Here is a 24,989-nt window from a genome sequence, read left to right as displayed (position 1 = left end):
TGAGGCGCCCCCCGGGGCCGAGGTGGTAGCAGCGCCGGGTCCCCGACTATGGACACCGGCTGCTGCATGGGGCAGGAAGCGGTCGCGGCGGCGGCCCGGAACGCGGGACGCCGCCGCGGCTGTGACAGTACCCCCCCCCTTTGGCCTCCCCCTCTTTCTTGCCTGCAGATGGCACAGGAAGCCACAAAGTCTTTGACATCTTGAAACAAACTGGACCACCAGTAGTGGCGAGAGATCCGTTGGCCGGTCTTACGGACTCCAGGGTGCCCGGCCTCCAACGAGGAATGACCCCACTTCAAAATACCTCTTCGAAGCGCAGGGTGAACATGAGTCTTTCCGGGGGGTACTCTCCGAAGCGAGGAGGTGACGACTGGTGCTAGGCGATCAGGCGGTAAAACATGGCAAGGGACTGTGGGTCTGTGGACGAGGACCTTCTGTAAGTTCTCCTGGTGGTGAGAGGACCCGACCTTAGTCTTGGGTATGGAGAGAGGGTACATCTCGGCAGAGAAGGCATCCGCCGAGTCTTGGTCTTCTGCCGATAAGTCGGATAGAGGCTTGGCTGGGACAGGAAACGACATAGAACACTTGGTCTGAGGTGACCTGAGACACTGGTTGGAACAGTCCTGACCCCAACTGAGAATCTCCCCGGTTCTCCAGTCCAGTTGAGGGGCATGTTCTTGCAGCCACGGGAGTCCCAGGAGGACCGCGGGGGAAGAATGGGGCAGGACGTAGAAGGATATCTTTTCTTGATGTAAAGGACCCACCTGGAGGACTAAAGGTGCGGTCTGGTAGTACACACGGTCGGTAAGAATTTCGCCTGTGACCGAGGAGATAGTCAGGGGCCTGGCTAGTCGGGTCACGGGTAGCCGCCATCTTTGGACCAATGTTGCCGCAATAAAACTGCCTGCTGACCCAGAATCGAGGAAGGCAGTAGTCTGATGATTTCGTCCTGAGAGAGTCCGGATGGAAACTGGCATAGACAGACTTGGAATGGTGGCATTCACACCTAGGGACACCTGTCCCACCGGACCTAGGTGCGAGCATTTTCCGGATGTTTGGGGACGTAGGGGACATCCCAGCCGGAAGTGATCGGAACCCCCGCAATAGAGACAGAGATTCTGCTCCAGGCGCCGGATTCTTTCATCAGGCGTCAGGTGAGCCCGTTCCACCTGCATAGGAATCTCGGGAGAGGGTTGGGACATCGAAAGGTCAGGATTCTGGAAAACCGGCGCCAGCTGGGGATGGCGACGGGAACGGGTTAGTAAATGTTCATGCCGAACCTCCTCCTCCCTCTCCGAAAAACGAGTATCAACTCGGGTGGCCAGTAGAATGAGTTCGTTCAGGGAGGTAGGCAGGTCTCGGGCAGCGAGCACGTCTCTCACACGACTAGACAGGCCCTTCTTGAAGGTGGCCAATATGGCGGCCTCGTTCCAGTCCAATTCGGCTGCCAGGGTGCGGAACTGGATGGCGTAGTCACCAACAGAGGAGCTGCCTTGAGAGAGGTTGAGGAGAGCAGTCTCGGCTGAAGAAGCACGGGCAGGTTCCTCAAAGACAGAGCGAAACTCGAATAGGAAGGCCCGGAGATTGGCAGCAACTGGATCATCACGGTCCCACAGTGGCGTGGCCCAGGCCAGGGCTCTACCCTCTAATAGGCTGATGATGAAAGCCACTTTAGAGCGCTCGGTGGAAAACTGACTACTCAAAAGTTCAATGTGCATGGTGCACTGAGTCAAGAATCCTCTGCACAACTTAGAGTCCCCAGAGTACTTGCTTGGGAGGGCCAGTCGGAGTGAAGAAGCAGCGTCAGGAGGTGGTGTGCGCTGGGCCGTAGTCTGCTGCTGTAAGGCGGCAGTGAGTTGCTGGATCTGCTGTGACTGTTTCTGGATTTGTTGCGCCTGCTGAGTGACCACTCTGGCGACGTCACGGAGATCGGGCACCTCGCCGGGATCCATGGTTGGAGCCTACTGTAACGCCCGGAGTAGTGGATCCACTGGACCGGCACCAGCGATGGCACAAACCTCACCAGGGAGCGGAGTCTAAGGGGCCGCTGGTTCTCACCAGAGCCCGCCGCAAGGCGGGATGGACTTGCTGCGGCAGGCGACCCCCAGGTCGCTACCCCTGGCTTGGTTGCTGGTGTCGGCAGGCGAGGCGTGGCAGGAGATGGCACAGGCAATAGTCTGCAGATGAGAGAGCACGTGACAGGCTGGACACGGGAACAGGTGGAGTGACAGGAGAACAGGAACCAGGAACAGGGACCAGGGACCAGGTAACGGACAGGACTCAGGAACAGGGACTTGGGACCAGGTAACGGACAGGACACAGGAACAACAGGGAGCTGGGCCAAACGCTATGGGAAGCATGTAGAGGCTCCAACACAGGGGACAGGGCATGCTGGGATTTATAGGGAGTGATTGGGTGCAACTACCAATTAGGGGCGGACTGGCCCTTTAAATCTGAGACAGCCGGCGCGCGCGCCCTAGGAGGCGGGGACGCGCGCGCCGGCCGGCACAGCGGGAGACAGGAGCGTGGAGAGGTGAGGCGCCCCCCGGGGCCGAGGTGATAGCAGCGCCGGGTCCCCGACTATGGACACCGGCTGCTGCATGGGGCAGGAAGCGGTCGCGGCGGCGGCCCGGAACGCGGGACGCCGCCGCGGCTGTGACAAGTGTGTCAGTATGTCACCTCTGCTGGCTGTATGAGTATAAGGAGGCTGGGGTATATAATGTATGGCTGTATCAATATAAGAAGGCATATACAGAGGGGACGTACTGAAATATTGCACAGTACTGCAGGCTGCACACAGTTTACATGACACCAGCAACAAAAGAAAACAAATATAGATGACAGTCATGTGACCAATAGGACATTTATAGAAATATAAGTCTAATACAATGTAGGGAATGGACATGTCGCCTTCTTGCACCTGTGCCCTGCATTATGTTCTATTATATGAGAGTGATGCCATCATCCTGTCCAGCCTATACCTGCGCCCCAGTAGTTTGGCTCCTCTGAAATGACAGGCGGCGGTCTCCGTCAGGCAGGGGTCTCCGGTTCTGCTCTCTTTCTCTATCACCTTGGCCACTGCTATCTCCTGACCTCACCAGAATGTAGGTAAGTGGCCATTCATCTCTGTGTTGTCTGTATGACTAAGGGCGGGTTCACACTACGGAATTCTCACGGACAATGTCCGCGGAATTTCGTCAGCTGTCCGCCCGCACATCTGGGCGCCTTTCCGCCGGCCCCATAGACACCATTCTATGGGCCGGCGTATTCCGCTATACGCTGAAAGAAGTGTCATGTCACTTCTTTTAGCGGATCGCGGAATACGCCGGCCCATAGAATGGTGTCTATGGAGCCGGCGGAAAAGCGCGTGCCTGTGTGGGCGGACAGCTGATGGAATTCCGCGGACATTGTCCGCAAGAATTCCGTAGTGTGAACCCGCCCTATGGGGGAAATTTATCCAACTGTGTGCAGGTTTAGTTGCCCATAGCAACCGGTCAGGATCCAGCTGGAATCTGTCACTTTGCATTTTGATAAATCCTCCTCTATGAGTGTGGTGTGTGTGTGCGTGACTGTGATGAACATGTGTATTAGGGGACACAGTTATCCCCTAAGTATAGGATAGGAGATAAGCTGATGACCGGTGAGGGTTTGACCATAAAGGCCCACACACCAATCCCAAGAACACAATTGTCCCCAGAAGGGGGCAGTGTGTGACAATATTATTTTCAGTTGGTGCTGTATTGGACACTAAAAGGAGTTTTCCTGGAGGGGGGGGGGGGGAGGGGAGAGAGGCGCCAAACCTAATCTGTGTCTGGGTGCAGGAAAAGCTCGCTACGCCTCTGCCTGTCTGTGTTGATAAGAAGGGCATTAATGGGCAATGATCTGTACAGAACATGAAGTGTCAGCTTAGAGTTTAGATAGTGTTACCATCTGGGGGTTACTTCCCCAATGGAATCGCTATCTCCCGGGTCTGAGATGGTTGGCACACCATAAACTTCAGTCTAGTCACTGCTATATATTTTATACTGGCCGCAGTCAGCTTTATTTGTCCATCCAAATAAAAAGATAAAGGCAACACTTTGCACATCAAATACAGTAAGTCCTAGGCCGTCTAGCCACTGACTAACCCCACAGCTTCCCTAGCTGTCCTTTGAGCTTACTGCTCAATCCCACCAGTTGCACTGGTTTCACCAAGTCCTCTTGGCTGCAGCTCTCCCAGGCCTAGCATTGCCTGTGTTCTCCCACCCTGGGAATCTTCACCTGGGAAGCTCTGAAGTCTCTGATAGAGCTCCACCAGGTTTCAGTCTCATCAGCTCTTAGGGCCCATTCACACTCTGGAATCAGTGGCAAAATTTCCATGCAGACTCGATGCAGAATCCTGCCTTCTATCTGTTCAAATGGGAGGGCTTGCACACCTCAGTTCTCTGCGCCCATTGACGTCACTTAGTGTGAACAGGCCCTTAGGAGTGGAGTGTATGGACCAGAAGCTCCACTGAATCGCAGTCCCCACTATAGAGGGACAGTACTGCCTCTTCATGCCACAATAGTTAAATGGAAAATTAGAAAAACATCTCATTCTTCAGGTAATGACACATTCCCTGTAATAGTAATCAGCTACAGAAAACCATACTTATTCAGAGAGGGCTGGCCTATCACATGTATTGCTCATGTCCCAGTCCAAAGTTCCACATTACTTTCTTCTACAAATACTTGTGACTTGCATAGATTACTCCTAGATGAGAAGGCAGCTGCGTTCTGGATACAGTAACACTGCAAGGTAAGCTTTAGGGTGAATTCATTAAGGGAAAGCTTTCCAGTAAAATTTCTGTGACTAAAAATCAGTTGGAGAAGATCAGTTTTAGTTTGATGGAACAATTGCAGAAATTTCAGCAACAAGTTTGCCACATTTATGAATTTATTCACACTTATTAACACGATGGGCTTCAAGAATTATACCATGGCATTTTTGGTGGTCTTTTTTATTTTTAAATATTTACACAACTATATTTCTGGTGGTTATTAAGGTCATAGAAAAGCAATGTTCCCTTAAAGTTTCGGCAGCCGCTAAGTGGAATGGTTAGATAGCTGGGCAATGTTCCAGTAAGCGTGGGTGACCTAAAAAGTTATCATAAGAACCTCAGTACATTAGTCAAAAGCTAACATAGCATAGTCCTGCACTGACTAATGGCTTTATACAAGAGCCAATCCCTCCACACCATGACTCCATAATGCCTTCATGTAGTAATAATGGCCCCCACGATGCAGCTGCAGCTTACAGTGTCTGCTCTGCCATTCTACTTCACAGTGTCCTTATTAATATCCAACTTTATGTAACTGCCAGCATGTCTTAGGGCCCTATTACACCAACAGATTATCTGACAGATTTTTTTGAGCCAAAGTCAGGAACAGACTATAAACAGAGAACAGGTAATAATAGAAAGACTGAGATTTCTCCCCTTTTCAAATCCATTCCCGGGCGAATTTTCGCGATAACGATCGCATTGAGCGATAATTGTTCCGTGTAAACGCCGCGAAAGATCAAGCGATTAGCTAAAAATCGTTCATTTTGATCTTTGAACAGGTTAATAAATCGTTGTTGATCGTTCGCAAAAAAATCGCAGATTGTTCTGTGTAAACAGTCGTTCATTGATTTTACCTATGTGCGAGATAGGCTTAAGCGATCGCAAAACGAACGATCGTTATTAAAAAAATCGTTAATTCAAAATCGTTAATCGTACGATCGGGCGAATGATCGCTCCGTGTAAACGTAGCATTAGACAGAAAAGCGTCCGTCTTTTGTCTCAGACAGATTGATCAGGGCAGCTGTGTGAAAAAGTAGGTATACCCTTTCTGTTTCCAGAGGGTAAATAGCAGCCAGGTGCTGCTAATGAAATGTCCTTTATTGGCAAATTATCAGGCATAGGCGGACACAATGCCAAGGTGGAAAGACCTCAACAATGACCTAATGCTGCGTTTACACGGAACGATTATCGCTCGAATTTTCGCAATAACAATCGCATTTGAGCGATAATCGTTCAGTGTAAACACAGCAAACGATCAAGTGATGAGCGAAAAATCGTTCATTTTGATCTTTCAACATCGCCGTTCGTCCTTCGCTAAAAATTCGCTTTGTGTAAACAGTCTTTCAAAGATTCACCCTATGTAAAAGATGGGCTTAAGCGATCTTAAAAACGATTGCAATAACTATTTTTCTTACGAATCTTCTAAGGGTTTTTCTCCATCTAAACGCTGATCGTTAAAAACCCAAAACGTTGCTTCAAAATCGTTAATCATTCGATTGAGCAAATTATCTTTCCGTGTAAACCCAGCATTAGAGAAGTAATTGGTCTATATTTATAACTATTCATAGTCTTACAAATACCCAAATTGAAGTAAACTGCCCCTATAGCAGGGGAACCACAATGTGCCCTAGATGCAATGGCTCTAATATAAAAAAAAATTAATAATAATAATAATAAAAATTATATATATATATATATATATATATATATATATATATATATATATATATATTCTGTATATATATATATATATATATATATATATATATATATATATATATATTCTGTGTATATATATATATATATATATATATTCTGTATATATATATATATATATATATATATATATATAGTGTAGCATAACATGTTGGCTCTTTTTTCCCACATAGATAGGGGGGAAGACATTTTTAGAATAGATACAAATATTTTACAGTTCATTTTCAGTCTTAGTGCTCCACATTTTTAAAACCCACAAGGTAGAGTTAAATGGAATTTAGCCTTAGTGGGCTTTGGCCTTTTACATACCATTTTAAATAATATTTTACAGCATTTAAGTCAGGACAGAAAAAAGTGTACCCAGCAACTCTCATTGATGGCTGCAATAGAAAAGAGATGTTGTGCCATAGGTGGGGGGTGGGGGAGCTGTTACATTCTGTTAATTTCTGGTATAATAAGTTAGCTTGTAGTTGTCTTTAACCCCTTCAAGACAGAGTCCTTTGATGCACAAAAGTCCGGGTCAGATAAATGCAATGCAAGAGCCATAGCGCTTTTATTTTTCCACCTACAGGGCTAGTTGGGGTGTCATTTTTTTGTGCCATGATCTCTAGTTTTTATTAATATCATATTGGTGTAACAGAAACATTTTGATTCCTTTTTATTCATTTTTTTGTGATATTTAGTTTAATAAAGTCAGCAATCCTGTTTTTTTTCCCCGTTTACACCGTTCACCGTGCGGGAACAATAATGTTATATATTTATAAATCGGGGTATGTGCAGTAGGAACGTGTATATATACAGATTGCTGAAGGGCTTAAAAAGGACCTATAGTCACTCCAACCATATTGCGGAAGGTTTTTCAAAGACTAGCTTCTCCTCAAGATTTGAGGTCAGGGTTTTGTCTTTAAGACTTGGCCGCAGGGAGCCCCAAATTTCTTAATGAAGGTTCGCAAGTAAAGATGAGCGAACCTCGAGCATGTTCGAGTCCATCCGAACCCGAGCGCTCGGCATTTGATTAGCGGTGGCTGCTGAAGTTGGATAAAGCTCTAAGGTTGTCTGGAAAACATTTATACAGCCAGTGACTATATCCATGTTTTCCACATAGCCTTAGGGCTTTATCCAACTTCAGCAGCCACCAGTAATCAAATGCCGAATGTTCGGGTTTGGATGAACTCTAGCATGCTCAAGGTTCGCTCATCTCTATTCGCAAGCTTCACAAGTAAGTGCTTGGTAATCAGATAGGTAGAATAGGTAAAATAAAAAAGGAAGCAAAGCATCTTATCCATATTAATTGCATTCATTTGTCCTAACCAGGAGCATTGTAATCGTGGAAAGGACCTATAATAGTGCAATGTAGTAAAGGCAGGAAATTCAGAACATAAAGGTTAGGAAACACAGTGGGTATCCAAAACCATTTCGGTATCCTCTATCTCTAGTTTGGCATCCCAAGGGCAGCTTTTTAAGTCAAAGCCAGAAGTGGTTACAAATGGATGGAAAAGCATATATAAAAAGTATCTATTTTATATCCACTCCTGGTTCTGGATTAAAAAACTGTATCAAGTATTTCCACAAAAATATACATGTAAGACTGCAACATGCTTTGTCCACTAAGTACAATGGACCCACAGTGCAAAGGCGTACCTACTACAGAGGCAGACCACGTACTTAGCCCAGATCCAAATTTTGCCTGGGGCCCATGGGACCCTAGCTACATCCCTGCCATTGTGGGTATATGACAGTATGATGTAACTTTTGCTAGAAACTAGCAAAAGTTAGCAACTAGGAAACTAGTTAGAAAAGTTAGAAACTAGCAAAAAATTTTCTCCACATGTGAATAGGGTTTTGAAACCTCATCCACATGTATTGTTAGTGTAATCACAGATGGCCAGAGTGATATAGTGACCCTCCCGGACTATCTGAACTGCCACCCACAGAGAGGAGAAATGTCCCAAGGCTGCGTATACTGTGTTGGTGCCGGTTTTGGTTTTACTTGAAAGGTACTTGTGTGTAGCAAGACATACAGCTGTTATTTGACAAGATAAGTTACACTTGATAGTTCCCTTGATAAAGCACTTGAAAAGACACTTGATAATACAATAACCAGATCTGCGACAGGAATAGAGTGAGGAGCACAGTCGGGCTTACTGAATAGCGTGTTGAGTGATACAAAGAAACGGAGTAGCTAAGAGGAGGATGTTGTGAGAGTCCCAACCCAAGTAGTACTGTGCTCTGCCGATATGTTGGAGGATGAGGTAGAAGAATACTTAGAAGAAGAAGAGAATACTTGTGCCTGTGTATTTACCTTTGGGTCTTCACACCACCTTATGTCCACTAGATTTGGGGGACCCATCCTAGAGGGTGACACAAGGCCCAGACCTTGTTACCTGGGATGAGCGGAATGCTGAGGGTTTCCTGAGAATTCCTAGGCTCCTAGCAACTTTGCTCTATCCGGATCAGTTCCTAGCTTACTACTGTCTGTGGATACTGTCCTTCTCTGTGACTCTCCTAGTCCACGGCGTGGGTTGAGGTTGTCTCTGACTTGTCCTCTCTTGAAAGGGGTTTAACACTGCATAATGTTGCGTAGCATCACTGAGAAGAAAGCTGTTAGCTGTGTCCTGTCTGACATCCTACCCATACAGGGTTCTGACTTAGACTGACCTAAGTTGAGGACCTGTCAGTGGGCCAGGGCCGAGAAGACCACTGTGCAGAGCTGTCTAGCTTGCGTCCTTCCTCTACAATGCCTCACGCAAAAGACTCATACACTTCCTCTACCCATGTGACTTACTTCCCCAGCGTATCTAAAGTGCGCTGTGAGTGGGTAAAGAGTGCAACAGAAGAAGTAAAGAGAGTGGTGATAGGAGAGAAGAAGAACAGATTCCTGTTGGTCCACAGATCCATGTGACACACAAACAATTACCCTTTACATACTTCAGCCATGCAGCATCTGAATACACAAATCTAATACAGCGACATCTAGTGGCAAAACTTTATCACTACCTTCATCACCACTTCTTTTAAGTACATGCTAGACTTTTAAAGATTTGGGTCATATGACTTTTTTCCATAAAAACAAAAGTTACAGTGAATCCCTATACTAGATGAAAAATAAATGTATATATTTGAAAGTGTCAAGGATGCAGATTCCAGATTAGTCTGCCACATTTTCTATTAATACAATAAAGTCCCTACATTTATCAGATGGTAAATATATCTTACATACACAGATTTATCAGACCTCTCTTTTTTCCTATTTATTACTACAGGTTGTGGCTTAACTGATTCCCAAATGGCTACGCGACTGTTTGAGGGTAAAGAGCATGCATCTTATTATCAGAAATACAGATTTGGTCCGCCACAAGAGTTACAAGACATTATCCTGAGCTATCTTCAAGAAAAAGTAAGAGAAATTTTCAGTAAAGATTCTTATTTGCTGTATTGAAAGTAGGAACTGATGGGAGATTATATGATCTTAAGATGATTCTGAGGTGTATATGACTGTAAGGCTAGTTTCATACAGCTATGATTCAGAAGCATTTTAGCATCAGTATGATAAGCCTAACACCCATATCCCTCCAGCTCTTCTGTACATAGATCACCAAAAGCCCCAGTGGGATCTACAGTCAGTCCAATACTACAAGGGCCCCAGTGCTGAAGTTGTAACAAGATTGCTAAAATGTACTGCTATATGAAATGTTAATCTGTAATTTACATAAGCTACTGTACATTTTGCCCTTATAGCACAATCTAGTGGAGGTGCTTTGGGGAAAGATGAAGCAGGATCAAAACTATATTCAATTTTGTCTGTTTAACCCCCTAGATGCTGCAGTCAATAATGGCCGCCACCCTGCAATACAGTCACAGGTTGCAATTGGGTTGTCATGCATTATGCAAGAATAAAAGTAATAAAATTAATAGTTTTTGTTATTATCATATATATATAATTAAATGATTCATTAGCCCTTCATAGAATGCAGTGGCACAGGTGCCCCTGACTGTTGATGGTTTCCAGGTTGCAACTTTATTTTTGAAGTGCAAAAATTTGAAACATAAGTAAAAACTGCAAACATTGTATGATGGTCATGATAATTTTCCAAATTTTACTGAAACTTGTAGAACATTACCCAAAAAGAAAGGCAGCACAATAGATCAATAGACAGATCTGAAAACATCAAAGTTTAAAGTCTTTGGTTGCCTGTGCTCCGATAAGATTTCTGCCCTGTGCTTGTCTGATCAGCGCTGTATCATCTGTGCAGATCCAAGGCCTTTTGTGGATTTGTATCTTGGCAGATATCAAAACTAGAGATGAACAAAGCAGGCTACGTTTAGCTTGCTATTGTCTGCCCTTTCCTTAGAGAAAATGGAAACAACCTAAGGACTGCCTGGAAAACATGGATACACCCCTGAAAAACATGAATACAGCCTATGGCTATGTTCACATGGCTAAATGATAAAACAGAAAAAATTGTTGGGGAGCAGCAAGTCTCTGTCAGAAATTTTTTTAAATACACTTAAAAACCCAAACTAATACACTTACACTTGGTGAGTCATGCATATTGGTTTATATATATAACTCTCAGTTATCATTACAAGTGTGGTTCAAGCAGCTCAAGTGAGATTGACACGGGAGTCGGCTTACATTGAGCACTGGGTGTGCACCAACTTCATAGCAGAGAGCCCTGGTCTGAGTATCAGAGTATGGAAACTGTTCTCCAGAGAAGCCAAACCAAGGAGTGATATCAGTGTTCCGAGCAACGGGGGGAGTAGGTCCATCTCACCTCCGAGAAGTGAGTAGAATTATATGTAATATTCCATGGTTTAGATTCGGAATTAAGAAAAAGAGATGGCTCCCCATTTTTCTGGCTTTTTTTTGCTTTTTTCCTTACATGTTCACATGGTGAAAGAGACCGACCGTTCCGTGACCCGGCCGATCTCTGAAGAGATCATCCCGGCCGGTACTGCAGCACTGGCCGGATGATCTTTCACGCCGCAGAGTTCTGATGTGGGCGCATGTGTGCGCGCCCGCATCAGAACTCCCCACTGCACACTATAAAGTAAGCAGCCGGAGCCGCTCGCTTCATAGTGTGCACTGACATGCTTTTTTATGGCTGCTATTCAATGAATTGCGGCCGCAGAAAACTGACATGTCAGTTCTTTGCAGCGCCGCGAGGGATCCCATAGAAGGCAAGGCAACGTATGTTTCTGTACAAAGTACGACCGTTGTTGCCGATTGCAACAACAGCCGTACTTTCATGAAAACATACGTTGTGTAAACATAGCCTATGACTGTATCCATGTTTTCCAGGCTGTCTTCCCCTTCTCTACTGAGTAGGCAGACTGCGGGATTCAAAAGCCGATCTTTCTGCTTCAAAAGAAGCTAAACGAAGCCCGCTTCTCTTATCTCTAATGATATCCTAACTGCACTTAGGATATGGGCACTGATACAGATTCGTGTTTGGCTCTACATTACCTTGAAAAAGCCATAGGCTATATCCATGCTTTCCTGGCTGCCTTAGGGCTGCATCTAATGTCTCCATACCAGTAATCAAATGCAGAATGTTTGGGTTTGTACGAACCCGAACATGCTTGAGGTTCACTCTCTACTCAAAACACATCACCAATGCTCCAACCCTAGAGATAGCTGGGATACAAGAAAAAAAGGAAAGTTTGCATACAGTAAAGTGAAGATTTAATGTGCTAGACAGGTACCCCTTTATGCTTGTGAAAAGGATGGATTTTATTTCCTGTAACTTTATTTCCTCATGCAATTTTGTTTGAAGATATATCATATATAATATCATATAATCCAAATTACAGCAGTTCACAAACCAAAACTTACATTGACAGCTTGTACTGGTGGAAAAGTCTGTTTCCTTTCCGTCAGTGATCTTTGTGTTGTTGCTTGGCAATGCATGTTGGAAACTTTGTATCTGGTTTAATCATCCAGTGTTATTTTATTTAACCCCTTAACGACAAAGGGCGTATATTTACGCCCTGTTATCAGTAAGGGCGTTCAGAATGGGGCCGCGTGGCGACCTTGCTCTGAACTGCCACGATCCCAGGTGCCGCATGTAGCCCGGGACCGCGACTATTAGCGGGCACGGTCCGATCGCCGTGCCCGCTAATAAGGTAATTGGATGCAGCTGTCAAAGTTGACAGCTGCATCCGATTACCGTATGCAGCCCTTCCCTGGTGTCTAATGGCGGAGATCGCCCCCCCCCCCCCGGGACGTTGTCCCGGAGGAGCGATCTCCTTGACTGATGCCGGCCAGGGTCTCCACCAAAATAGCGCTGAATGCAGCAGCCGAAAGCAAACGAGTGCCGATCTTATTGATCTATGCAGCATAGATCTCAATGAGAGATCAGTGCACTCATATTAGAAGTCCCCCAGTGGGGCTTCTAGTATAAGTGTAAAAGTTTTTTTTTAAAAAGTGATGTTTTCAACCAAAAGCCCCCCTCCCCTAATAAAAGTCACCCCCCTTTTCCCATGTAATCAATAAACGAAAACAAATTAATAAATAAACAAACATGTTTGCTATCGCCGGGGGAATAATCGCCCAAACTATTAATTAATCACATTCCTGATCTCGCACGGTAAACGGCGTAAGCGCAAAAAAATTCCAAAGTGCAAAATTGCCCATTTATGGTCGCATCAAATCCAGAAAAATTGTAATAAAAAGCGATCAAAAAGTCGCATATGCGCAATCAAGGTACCGGTAGAATGAACACATCATGGCGCATAGACCAAAGGATAAAAGCGTTATAAGCATGGGAATAGAGCGATTTTAAGGAACATATATTTGTTAACAATGGTTTGAATTTTTTACAGGCCATCAGATACAATGAAAGTTATTCATGTTACATATCGTTGTAATCGTAACGACTTAGACAACATATATAACAAGTCAGTTTTACCCCAGGGCGAATGGCGTAAAAACAAATACACCCCAAAAAAACAAAATGGTTTTTTTTTTTTCCAATTTCACCATATGTTTATTTTTTTTCTGGTTTTCCAGTGTAGTTTATGAAAAAATTCAGCCTGTCATTGCAAAGTACAATAAGTGGCGCAAAAAATAAGGGCTCATGTGGGTTTCTAGGTGGAAAAATTTAAGTGCTATGGCCTTTTAAACACAAGGAGGAAAAAACGAAAACGCAAAAATTTTAATTGGCTCTGTCCTTAACGGGTTAATCATATGCTTAAGAACACAAAAATGTTCACCCTTCACTTTAAGGAACTAAAATGCATCTATATGGGAGCATATTAGAAAAGGATGTTCTCTTTATTCCTGAAAAAGTTGATAAAAATGTCGCAATACTGCCGCATCTTTACAAAAATGATGTAGTACCGCAATGAATTGATGCAGTAAGGCAATTAAATCATGGTAAATGAAGCAGAGGATCAGAGTCGATGCTGGCGATCCCACCTGCACAAAAAAGAGGCATAAACAGTAGGTAAAATAATATCGGATAAAGTCTTTATTGTGGGCCTCAACTTCAAAGACAAAAGATTATTGATCATAATACGTGTGTGGAGATGAGAAGAAGAAAAAAACCCAGCACAAATTAAATTCAAAAAGTTCTTTTTTCATTCCCATATCGGCTTTACAGGTAGTAACAGTGTGCTGTTTGGGGGTGGAAACACCTTGAAACGATAAAGTACTGCAATGAAATATTTCAGTAACACAAAGAAACTGCAATATGTAAACACAGCCTAGCTGTTCTGCAACAGCTTTGGGCGGGGAATGGGCAGGGTGGGGGACTGCGATGAACAGCTGAGGGAAAGCATTGCATTCTGCAACTTATAGTCCTGAGCAACTGCTCAACAAGGATATACAACCACAAAATACAGAGCTAAAACAAGTAGATTTTTGGTAGTTTCAGAACTGGGTTAGAAGGGAAAGTAATGCTATATGCTTCTGCAGCAGATTTATTTTATTTTTATTTATTTACCTCTAGCTGGAGTTCCCCTTTAAGGTGTCCTCAGAGACGTGGTCCTACTCTAGCATTCTCACACTAGTAATGGCCTCTCCAGGACTAACAATTAGCCTACAATAGGCAGATAGGAGCCAAATCTCTATTTATACCACCCACGAGACATACAGCGTGCAACCTACAGTGTGAACAGAGGCATAGGGTGCACTCCATCCATGTCTTATGAGTGGTATAAATAGAGATTTGGCTCCTATCTGACCATTGTAGGCTTATTTAGCCCAGGAGAGGCAATTGCTAGTGTGAAAATGCTAGAGTAGGACCATGTCTCTGAGGACACCTTAACGTGGTGGCATGGTACTCTCTGTTTTATTACACGGTAAGTACTTGTACCTGTAGGTTGCTGTTGCATTTTCTGTTTTTTTTTTTTGTCTGTACTTAAGTCACATGCAGCGTGCAACCTACAGTGTGAACAGAGGCATAGGGGTGCGGCCAATTTTTGCTTTTTTCCGTTGCAGATCACTAGCCTCCCCTATGTCTGCTATAATGCATGTTAGCATTACAATAGACAATAGGCTTGGGAAAGCAGCCAGTGTCACTGGCGCTACACCCACAGAGCAAGTAGGGTTATTTGCCAATCACTGCTTGCTCTGCTACAGGCTGCCGCAGTGCTTTTCTAACTGTAGTGTCTATTAGAATATGGCATTAGAATACACATTATTAGGGGAGGCTCAGTATCAGACAGTGCTATTGTATGCAGTGCTGTGCGCTGTTCTGGTGATATCTAACAGTGCTGGCACCAGGACTTGGTCAGCCTTGCAGTCGCAGACACAGACATTTATGGCAGCAGAAGGGCCATAGGGCCATACTGCTGCTACTCTATATATATTTATTTATTTATTTATTTCAGATTTTCTTTTTCATATTTTTATCAAGTTGATTTAAAATAATGCAACCAGGTTGTTTTCTCTTTCCGCAGTTAAACAAACCTTATGAATTTGCAGTGGATGTTGGGTGTGGAACAGGACAAAGCACAAAAATTCTGGCTCCACATTTTAAAAAGGTTTTGGCAATGGACATTAGTGAAGCCCAAATTGAGGAGGCAAAACAAGCAAACACATTTCCAAACGTAACATTTAGGTGAGAATTTCTATTCATGTCATTGCTGTTGTATTTCGAGAAAAGGGAGAGAAGAGAAGAGTGGACAAAACAGAAACTGATCAGAACATTGTCAATGGACACATGAGAGCTATAATGTGATCAGAAATGGCAAGATTGGGGCTAGATTTCAACCTACCCATTTTAACTGCATTATACTCAGTCTAGCCACATATGAAACTACTGAGCCATTCCTTATCTACTGCTATATTGCACATCCAGGATATTATAGTATTGTGCCTCTCCAGTATCCTATGCTTACTGTATGGTGGGTTTACACAGAGATTTATCTGACAGATTTTTGAAACCAAAGCCAGGAATGGATTTGAGAAGAGGAGAAATCTCAGTCTTTCCTTTATGACTTGTGCCCTGTTTATAGTCTGTTACTGGCTTTGACTTCCAAAATCTGTCAGATAAATCTCTGTCTTGACAAACCTTAACTCAGTCCTATTGTCCCACCCTGGTTGGAAAGTTAAGTAATAGTGATGAGTGATTACAAAAATGCTCGGGTGCTCGATACTCAAGACGAATATTTATCAATGCTCGGGTGCTCGTTTCCAGTAACAAACCCCATTGAAGTCAATGGGAAACTCGAGCATTTTTGCAGGGGACCCAAGCTCGGCCAACCTCAAGACAATAGTGCTGACCCAGACCAAGATGGACAAGGCATATGTGACCAAGTTCAAAGGCCTGAAGGTCACTTTGAAGGTCAAAGGCCTTGGAGAGTGTTCCCCTGCCAGTGCCTGACAAGCTTACTGCTCCCCTTCTCCCCCCTTAATAACTGACTTGTCTTTTTAAGTTACTAGACTGACCAGGGCTGGGTCATGACACCCCCTGACTACTTTAGCAGTTGTGGTAATTTTCCCAGAATCATGTCACTCACCACTTCTCCCCACCGCTTCTGTTCTGGCGACTGAATTTAAATTTTTTTAAAATTTGAATTATAATTTGATTTTGAAGTTGAATTAAAATTTAAGTTTGAATTTGAGTAGCATTTGAGTTTAAATAGCACTTAAGATTAAAATAACAGCGAATAAAGTGGCCTTTACTGAGAGGACACCCACAGCAAGTTTATATCCACAAATTATATGGTTCGAAATGGACAACACAAGGATCCTAATATAAAATTATGCCTGACACAGCATGGAGGTGAGAACTCAGTGAAGAAGGTAGATGAGGCAGGCATGGAGCCTCCCAAATATTATGCCTGACAGCATGGCGGTGAGAACTCAGTAAACAAGGTAGATGACGCAGGCATTCAACCTGCCAAAAATTAGGCCTGACACAGCGTTGCTGTGAGAACTCCGTAAACAAGGTAGATGAGGCAGCAGTTGAACCTCTCAAAAATTATGGTTGACACAGCATGGCGGTGAGAGCTCTGTGAACAAGGTAGATGAGGCAGGCGTGGAACCTCCCAAAAATACACGCTCAACAGATAATAATGATTGAGCATAGGTACCCTCTTCAATCTCGGCAACAGTCTGCTCCTCTTCCTCCTCCTGTGCATGTGGGTGAGTGGCAGTGTATTTGCTCTTCCGTTCAAAGGTCTGTTGTAGGGAAAGTTGAACGCTGCGCTTTGACACCTTGTTGGAGGTTGTGGAGCATAGTGGAGGTGAAGGGGTGGGTGTAGGGCGGGAGGTGCTCGTGCCTGGAGCCTGGGCGGGGGGACTAACAGAGCCAGCATGTGACACAGCCAGGGAAGGAGCAGGGGTGTGACTTGCAGTAAGTGAACGGCCTTGGTTCCCCTAAGTGGGGTGTTTAGCACTCATATGCCTGTGCATGCTGGTAGTGGTTAGGCTGGTAGTGGTGGCTCCCCTGCTGACCCTGGCATGGCACAGGTTGCACACTACAGTCCGTCGGTCATCCGCAGTTTCTTTAAAGAACCTCCAGACTTGTGAACATCTAGGCCTGGCCACGGGAGTTTGACTTTGTGAAACAGTTGCTAATATAGTTGCTCTGGCCCTGTTTGTCCCTCTGTCCACCTCTCTTCCTCTTCCAACCGGTTCTGTGGCTGAACTTGCCTCCCCCTCAGAAGCACGGTCTTCACTAGCCTTATCCACCCAGCTTGGGTCAGTCACCTCGTCCTCATCCACCAGCTCTTCCTCCAATTCCTCACTCTGCTCCCCACTTTGACTTACAGCCATGACAACAATGTCACTGTCTGACAACCGAGTCTCATCGTCATCATCAGACACCTCTTCAAACCCCACTTGCAAGTCCTCACTCTCATCACTCACTGACTCCGTGAGCTGCATAGTTTGGCATCGGGACAGATCAACTACTCCGGTTGCTCAGATTCAGGGAAGGCTCCAGTAAAGAGTTCCTGGGAGCATGGTGGATCTAAATCCCTCCTTTCCCTGGAGGGGCCAGGCTGTGGGGAAGGAGGCTGAGCTGCTGGAGCAAGGGTTCCACCCCCTTGGCTAGCTTGGCTGGACTGCGTAAAGACTGCATGGGTGGTGAATAAGTTACTGGACACATTATCCGCTATCCACGTTATCACCTGTTCACACTGCTGCAGTTTCATATAGAGTTGTCATATAGAGTCTGTGTGTAAGTGGTGCTGTATGGCGTATGCCACCTCTTACACAGGACAGTGAGCAGTGAAGTTGGATATGGCTGCACTAACAAAAGAAAGCAACCCTGCAGACTGGCTGCAGATGACAAAAGATAGTGGTCAGACTAGTTTTTGGAGGTTGTCTTATAGAGTCTGTGTGTAAGGGGTGCTATATGGTGTATGCCACCTCTTACACCAGACAATGAGCAGTGAGGTTGGATATGACTGCACTAACAAAAGAAAGCAACCCTGCAGACTGGATGCAGATGACAACAGATACTGGTCAGACTGGTTTTTGGAGGTAGTCATATAGAGTCTTGGGTAAGTGGTGCTTTATGGTGTATGCCACCTTTTAAACAGGTCAATGAGCAGTGACGTTCTATGGAGCTGTACTACAAATCACAGCAATACAATGTACACAGGAGCAGCACCAGGCACAAAAAAATAATAGTACTGAGGACTTCTTTGGGGTCTGTATGCAACACCTAATGTCCCCTTTCTGCCAGCAGTCGATCATCACAGTGTGCAGCTAAGATCGTGGTAGCTGCACTGCAAGTCCCAGCCAGTAGCCTGGAGTACTCCAAACAAAATAAAAATTTTATGCCCTTACAAATACTGTTGTGTTCTTTGTCTAGTATCCCTGCCTACAGGAACACTAACTCCCTCCCTAGAAACCCCATAAAACAGTCTGCCACAAAATAATATGTTTGCAACTCAAATATTAAATATCAACCAAAGAAAAAATTGCAGAATTAATATGTGAATAAAACATATGTCAGTATGGTAGCTGGTGCTTACCCCCTTCCTTTCTGTGTTTGGCTATTTTATTTCTTACTCCTTCTGTCTATAATTTGGGCTTGTACTTCTTGTTTGCTGGGCAGATTAGTGGGTTTACTTTGTTCCACTATACACACTTGTGTTTGCCCTGTGTGTTGGCCCTGCACATACAGGAGGTCATCTAATCTATATATATAGCTGTGCCTTACACGGGGTGTTCCCCTTTATACTGTTTATTTATCATTTTACCTTAGTCACATATACCCCACTGACATCTATTTCCCTCTCCAGTTTTGTACTTCGGTGTATCTCATGGTGATAATTATGTTATTTATTATTGATTTAAGTAAAGAAATATGTTTAATTCACGTATTAGTTGTGCAATTTTTCCTTTGGTTGATAATTCCCTCCCTAACGCTCTCCCTGACAATCAGCAGCTCTCTCCCTATGCTTATCCAGCACGCATGTGAGGCAAGCCCAGGTCATCTAATCTGGCCAGCCAATTGCTGCTATCGACATGTAGAGTTCCCACGAGATGCTACGAGCTCCCAAAGACTCTCCTGCATGATGATTAGCTGAAAAATACCCGCCAAACATGCAGGAAGTGGAAGATGCCATTGTCTTGAGTATCGTGAGATGCTCGTCCGAGTAACGAGCACCATCGAGTACCCTAATACTCAAACGAGTACCAAGCTCGGACGAGCATGCTCGTTCATTTCTATTGAGTAACCATAGCATGCCTTCTCTACAGTGTCTCACCAGCTGAGGAGGTGCCTGTAGGCGATGCCTCTGCAGATCTCCTGACCGCATGTGCCGCTGTCCATTGGTTTGAAATTGAAAAGTTTCTGAAAGAGGTAAGATGAAAATGTTCTATGTCAAAGAAAAATGACCCTCCATTTCTTTCATAACACGATAGCTTGTATATTTTTCTGCATTATACTGTACTGAGGTAAGTCTGTCATAGAAACACAAGATTAATATCTGCAATGTTCTCTTGGTGTAAGAAAATCTTTAGTATGATAATAATCTTTAAAGAAAATTATTATGCTATGGTCATTTGCTTCAACTTGACATTATCTCTGTTCAGCTGCTTTTTGTCAACTTTATAGCTAGACCCATGCATCCTACAGTCAAAACCATGATGGTTCAACAACTGTGTATCTAGACTGGTGTGAAGTAGAAAAATCATCATGAAATGGAAATTGTTACTTCAAGCTACAATCATTGTATTTTTCAAAACTGTATTTTGAAGAGAGTGTCTGGGACTAAAAAAGGGAACCTGCATATTTCCAGAAAAGTATCTCTGTCTGTCAGCCAGGTAGTAAAGCTAATGGTAGTGGATTGAAATTTACCTATGGGACCTCACCTTTTGTCTTTATCATCTGAGATGTTTATGCACCTGTGGTAAACTCAGATGATTGGACAGGATTTGGTAAGATACAGCCCTGTCTATATAAGGTCTCACAGCTGACAATGTATATCAGAGCAAAACCAAGCTGTGAGGGGGAAAGAACGCCCGTAAAGCTCAGAGACAGGATTGTGTGGAGGCACAGATCTGGAGAAGGGTGGAAAAAAATTTGCTGCACTGAAAGTTCCTAAGATCATAGTGTTATCAAAGGGTCTCAACTTTTTTTTTCCATGCAATATTCTAGTGTTTTTGTTTCAATAAATTAGACAAAGATTTCTGCTTCATTTTGTCATGTGGGGTATTAAGTGCAGAATGATGCAGATGGGCCACAACTTAACAAAATGTGAAAAAAGTGAAGACTTTTTGAATGCATTGTAGATTCTCAAATATGTCCATTCACATACAAAGGTAAAAATTTGTGCAGTGATATGAGGGACACCATGTAGACTGTAATGTTTTACCGGACATTAATAATTCCAGGTGGACCGTGTTCTTAAGAAGGGTGGATGCCTTGCTTTTTTTTGCCATAAAGCGTATGTGGATGTACACTACAAAGACCGGTCAGAGCAGACCATGAAGGTTAATTCAGAGGTCAGTATTTAAAAAATTTCAATGCATTTTCAGTCTGTTTCTTTGAGTGCCATCACACTGCGGATTTCATGCTGAAAGTTTCGCAGCTAATCAACTGTGTTATTCAGCAACATTACAGTCTATGGCCCCGCATACCTGCAGCGAATTTTCATTCTGCAGCAAAAATGTAATGCAAAAATGAAAGCCATATTTAACTAATTAGGTGCCGGTAAAAATAATAAATATCAATCTTTACCTGCCTGCACTCCCTCATCGGTCTCCACCTTCAGTCTCTGGGTCCCTGCTCATTGGCTGCCAGCTCAGCCAATCACTGAGCTATCCTGCTACAGCCAGTGATTTGCTGAACTGACTGTCAGTGAGCTTGGACCCAGAGACTAAAACGGAAGCATGACAAGGGAGTGCAGGCAGGTAAGCATTTGTTGTTTATTATTTTTAGCGGCACATAGTTAGTTAAAAATGTCTTTCACTACTGATCATAACGTAATGGAATGTCCTTGTTTTATGCCATCACTCTACAAGATGGGTATGACCATTATAGTAATATCTTCTCAAAGAAAGTGGATCACATACATTATGCAGACAGGAATGTACAGGATAATGCACACAGTAATGTCACGGCATAGTGACACCATAAAGGCATAATGCTGCACACCATGATAATATAGCAAAGGATTAATACACAAATACATTTTGCCATACTCAATCTGATTTCATAGCATAACAAAAACATTTGAACATTATGATGTTCAATTACAGGTGTAAAGCCTATAAGAATGTCACATCACGTGTATACTTGCCTAGTTGTATGGAATTTATAAATTTATGTAAAACGCATTCCATCTTTCATTCATATGTCCTAGAACTACCTGTGGCTATATACTCACAGGCCAACAACAGTTTATGCGGATATTCTTGGTTAGGGTGGATTCAAACTACTGAATCCGTGCGGATCAGTTCAGGTGGATTCTGTTTCTCGTACCTGCTCATGGCGGCGCGCATATGCGCCATGTATGGCGTTGAGGGGGGTGCACAAATCCTAGCATCAGCCTTATGTTGTGTTCACAAGTGAAGATAGAAGGCATGGTGTATGATCCTGCACTCCTGGACGTGTATATAAAACATAATTTTGATTATGTTTGAGTGGTTGAAATCATAAAACCAATGTGTTTCGTGCTGTGGCGCTTAATCATGGTTCGAAATGTGTTGGCTTTATGATTTTGGCATAAAAGGTATGTTTTATCTACACAATACCTTCTATCTTCCCTTCTTGTTAAGATATTGATCTCATCATTTTTTTTCAGGTTGAAGATTTTCTGAAAAAATACCAGCATGAAAAATTGCATCATATCCATACGGGTTACAAGGAAATCTTTGAAGCCATTCCTTATACAGACAAAATAAGGTATCCGGACCTTTATATCTTTTTATAAGCATTATAGTTTATTTAGGTAGCACATATTGCTATTTTCTTATAGCACATGTATATTTTGTTGAATTCTTAGTTACATAGTTCTGGTACGTGCACACTGCGGAATGGTGATGGATAACCTGACACGAATTCCGCAGCCCGCACCAGCCGGCAGACTGTGGCGGGCACGCGTGTCTCCGTTCTTGTCATAGACTCCATTCTATGCACAGGCGGATTCTGCCCTCCGTCCATAAAATGAACACGTTCATTCTTTAGACGGACAACGGATTCCATCCGTGCATAGAATGGAGTCTATGACACGGGCGGAAACGCTGCAGAATTCGTGACGGGTTATCCGTTGCCATTCCGCAGTGTGCACATACCCTAACATAGTTAATACGGTTGAAAAAAGACACTTGTCCATCAAGTTCAACCAAGGAGGGGATGGATGCAGGGAAGGAAGGATATACAAGAAGGGGATTGGTCTAAGAACTTGTCTAGCCCTGTTTTGAAGCCCTCTACTGTTTTTGCTCTGACTAGATCCTGGGGTAGACTGTTCCACAGATTCACTGTTCTCATGGTAAAGAAGGCTTGTCGCCTCCGGAGACAGAACCTTTCTTTCTCCAGGCGGAGGCAATGTCCTCCTGCCTTTTGAGGGGGTTTTACCTGGAACATGTTTTCCCCATATTTCTTGTAGGAGCCATTTATATACTTAAATACATTAATCATATTTCCCCTTAAACGTCTCTTCTCGAGACTAAACAAATTTAATTCTTTTAATCTCTCCTCATAACTAAGATGCTCCATTCCCCTTATTAGTTTAGTTGCCCGTCTTTGTACCCTCTCCAGCTCTAGGACATCCTTTCTATGAATCTGGTTTCAAAACTGGACAGCATACTCCAGATGAGGCCGCACCAAAGCTTTATAATGCAGTAATATTATATCCCTGCCCCGAGAGTCCATGCCTGTTTTAATGCATGATAATATACTGCTGGCCGTAGAAGCAGCTGACTGACATTGTGAACCATTCTGTAGTCTATTATGTCTATTATCTACAACAGTGATGGGCAACCTTTTGAGCTTGGTGTGTCAGCATTCAGCAAAAAAACTAGTATAACTCAGATGGTGTGTCACTTCAAGAAAAAACACCATAATTTTTCGATATTTATAGCTTAACCATTTGAGAACCAGGCCCAAAATGACCCAGTGGACTGCACACATTTTGATCTTAGTGTTTTCGTTTTTCCCTCCTCCCCTTCTAAGAGCTCTAGCACTTTCAGTTTTCTATCTACAGGGCCATGTAAGTGCTTATTTTTACAGGAATAGGTGTACTTTGTAATGACGTCTTTCATTCTATCATAACATGTATGACGGAATTCCAAAATTATTATTTATGAAGATATAAATAGGTGAAATTGTAAAAAAGAATGCAATCTGGTAACGTTTGGGGGTTTCTGTTTGCTGCAGCCTGTCATTAGCAGTGAGATGACGGCTGCTCACTGCAGCTGGCCCCCACCTCCTATGAAGCGCACTCCGCTCCGGAGCGCGTTTCATAGCAGGAGAAACACCCAGGATATAAAGTTACATCCAGGGTCGTCTAGTGACAGACTTCCATGGCGTAACTGTACGTCCAGGGTCGTCGAGGGGTTAAATAACAAAAATATGTAATTTTCATATATAACTGTAATAAACCCAAAAATAACTATTGTGTGAAGACAACTACAAACCACACACACTTACTACCCCACCTGACCTCCATCCCTCCCCATACACTACCCCATACACTGACCCCCATCCCTACACACACTACCCCACCTGGATCCCTTACCCACATACACACTATCCCACTTGACCCCCCCCCCCACTCACACACTACCCCACCTGACCCCATCCCCACAGACACAATACCCTACCTGGCCCCATCTCTCTCCACACACACGCTACGCCACATGACCCATCCCCTGACACCAATCCCCCATCCCATCCCACGCATACTTACAATACAATACTGCTGCGGTCCAGGATGTGGGCTGTGGCGCCGGACGACACTGGTGGCAGGAGCAGGACGGGGCTGGAGGCAGGAGAAAGACAAGGCTGGAGCGTGGCACTGCTGCAGCTGTCCGTACGCAGCTACTGTGCCGGGTGATGTCACAGAAGCCCTGCTCAAGTGGCACAATCCACAGATAACCGAAACAGACACCATGACGTATGATATAAAATAAGGTATGAAAACTGCAAAATTTACCCTTTACAGCCGTGTAGAGAAGCCATAATGCAAAAAGGGGGTGACAACGTCACTTTTAGGGAAATAGAGTGTGGCTAATTGAGAACTTTTTGGCCAGTGACAGTCTTTGGCCGATTGTTAATAATAAATAAGTAAATAAAGGCCCAGATTAATCAAAGGGCGCAAACTATCCTCAGGAGTAAACTATGCACAGCATCCAGTCACAGCTCAGCTTTCATTTTACCAGAGCTGAAAGCTGAGCTGTAATTAGTTGCTGGAGGTAGTTTACACCTGTAGATTTTTTTACACCCTTTGATAAATCTTCCCCAAAGTCATTTTTGTATTAACGGAAACAAAGTGGACCTTAAAGGGGTTGTCCAGCGAAAATCTTTTTCTTTCAAATCAACTGGTGTCAGAAAGTTATAT

The 24,989-nt window shown here is 44.0% G+C and overlaps 1 protein-coding gene across 1 annotated transcript in view; it reads left to right on the top strand.

The window, feature by feature from the left end:
* The first annotated feature begins 4,705 nt into the window (after positions 1-4,705).
* The window catches only part of LOC138802173 (putative methyltransferase DDB_G0268948), a 46,495-nt gene continuing 26,211 nt past the window's right edge, over positions 4,706-24,989 (top strand). The window contains exons 1-6 of the mRNA XM_069985347.1: positions 4,706-4,777; positions 9,782-9,915; positions 15,423-15,583; positions 19,684-19,786; positions 20,821-20,931; positions 22,233-22,333. Of these exons, the coding sequence (XP_069841448.1) occupies positions 9,805-9,915; positions 15,423-15,583; positions 19,684-19,786; positions 20,821-20,931; positions 22,233-22,333 (587 nt within the window). The 5' untranslated portion in view covers positions 4,706-4,777; positions 9,782-9,804. The remainder of the gene's footprint in view (positions 4,778-9,781; positions 9,916-15,422; positions 15,584-19,683; positions 19,787-20,820; positions 20,932-22,232; positions 22,334-24,989) is intronic.

The sequence above is a fragment of the Dendropsophus ebraccatus genome, chromosome 9 (assembly GCF_027789765.1).
Source record: "Dendropsophus ebraccatus isolate aDenEbr1 chromosome 9, aDenEbr1.pat, whole genome shotgun sequence".
Classification (NCBI taxonomy): Eukaryota; Metazoa; Chordata; class Amphibia; order Anura; family Hylidae; genus Dendropsophus; species Dendropsophus ebraccatus.
Note: the sequence above shows the minus strand (reverse complement) of the source record. Positions and strands in the feature narration are given on the sequence as shown.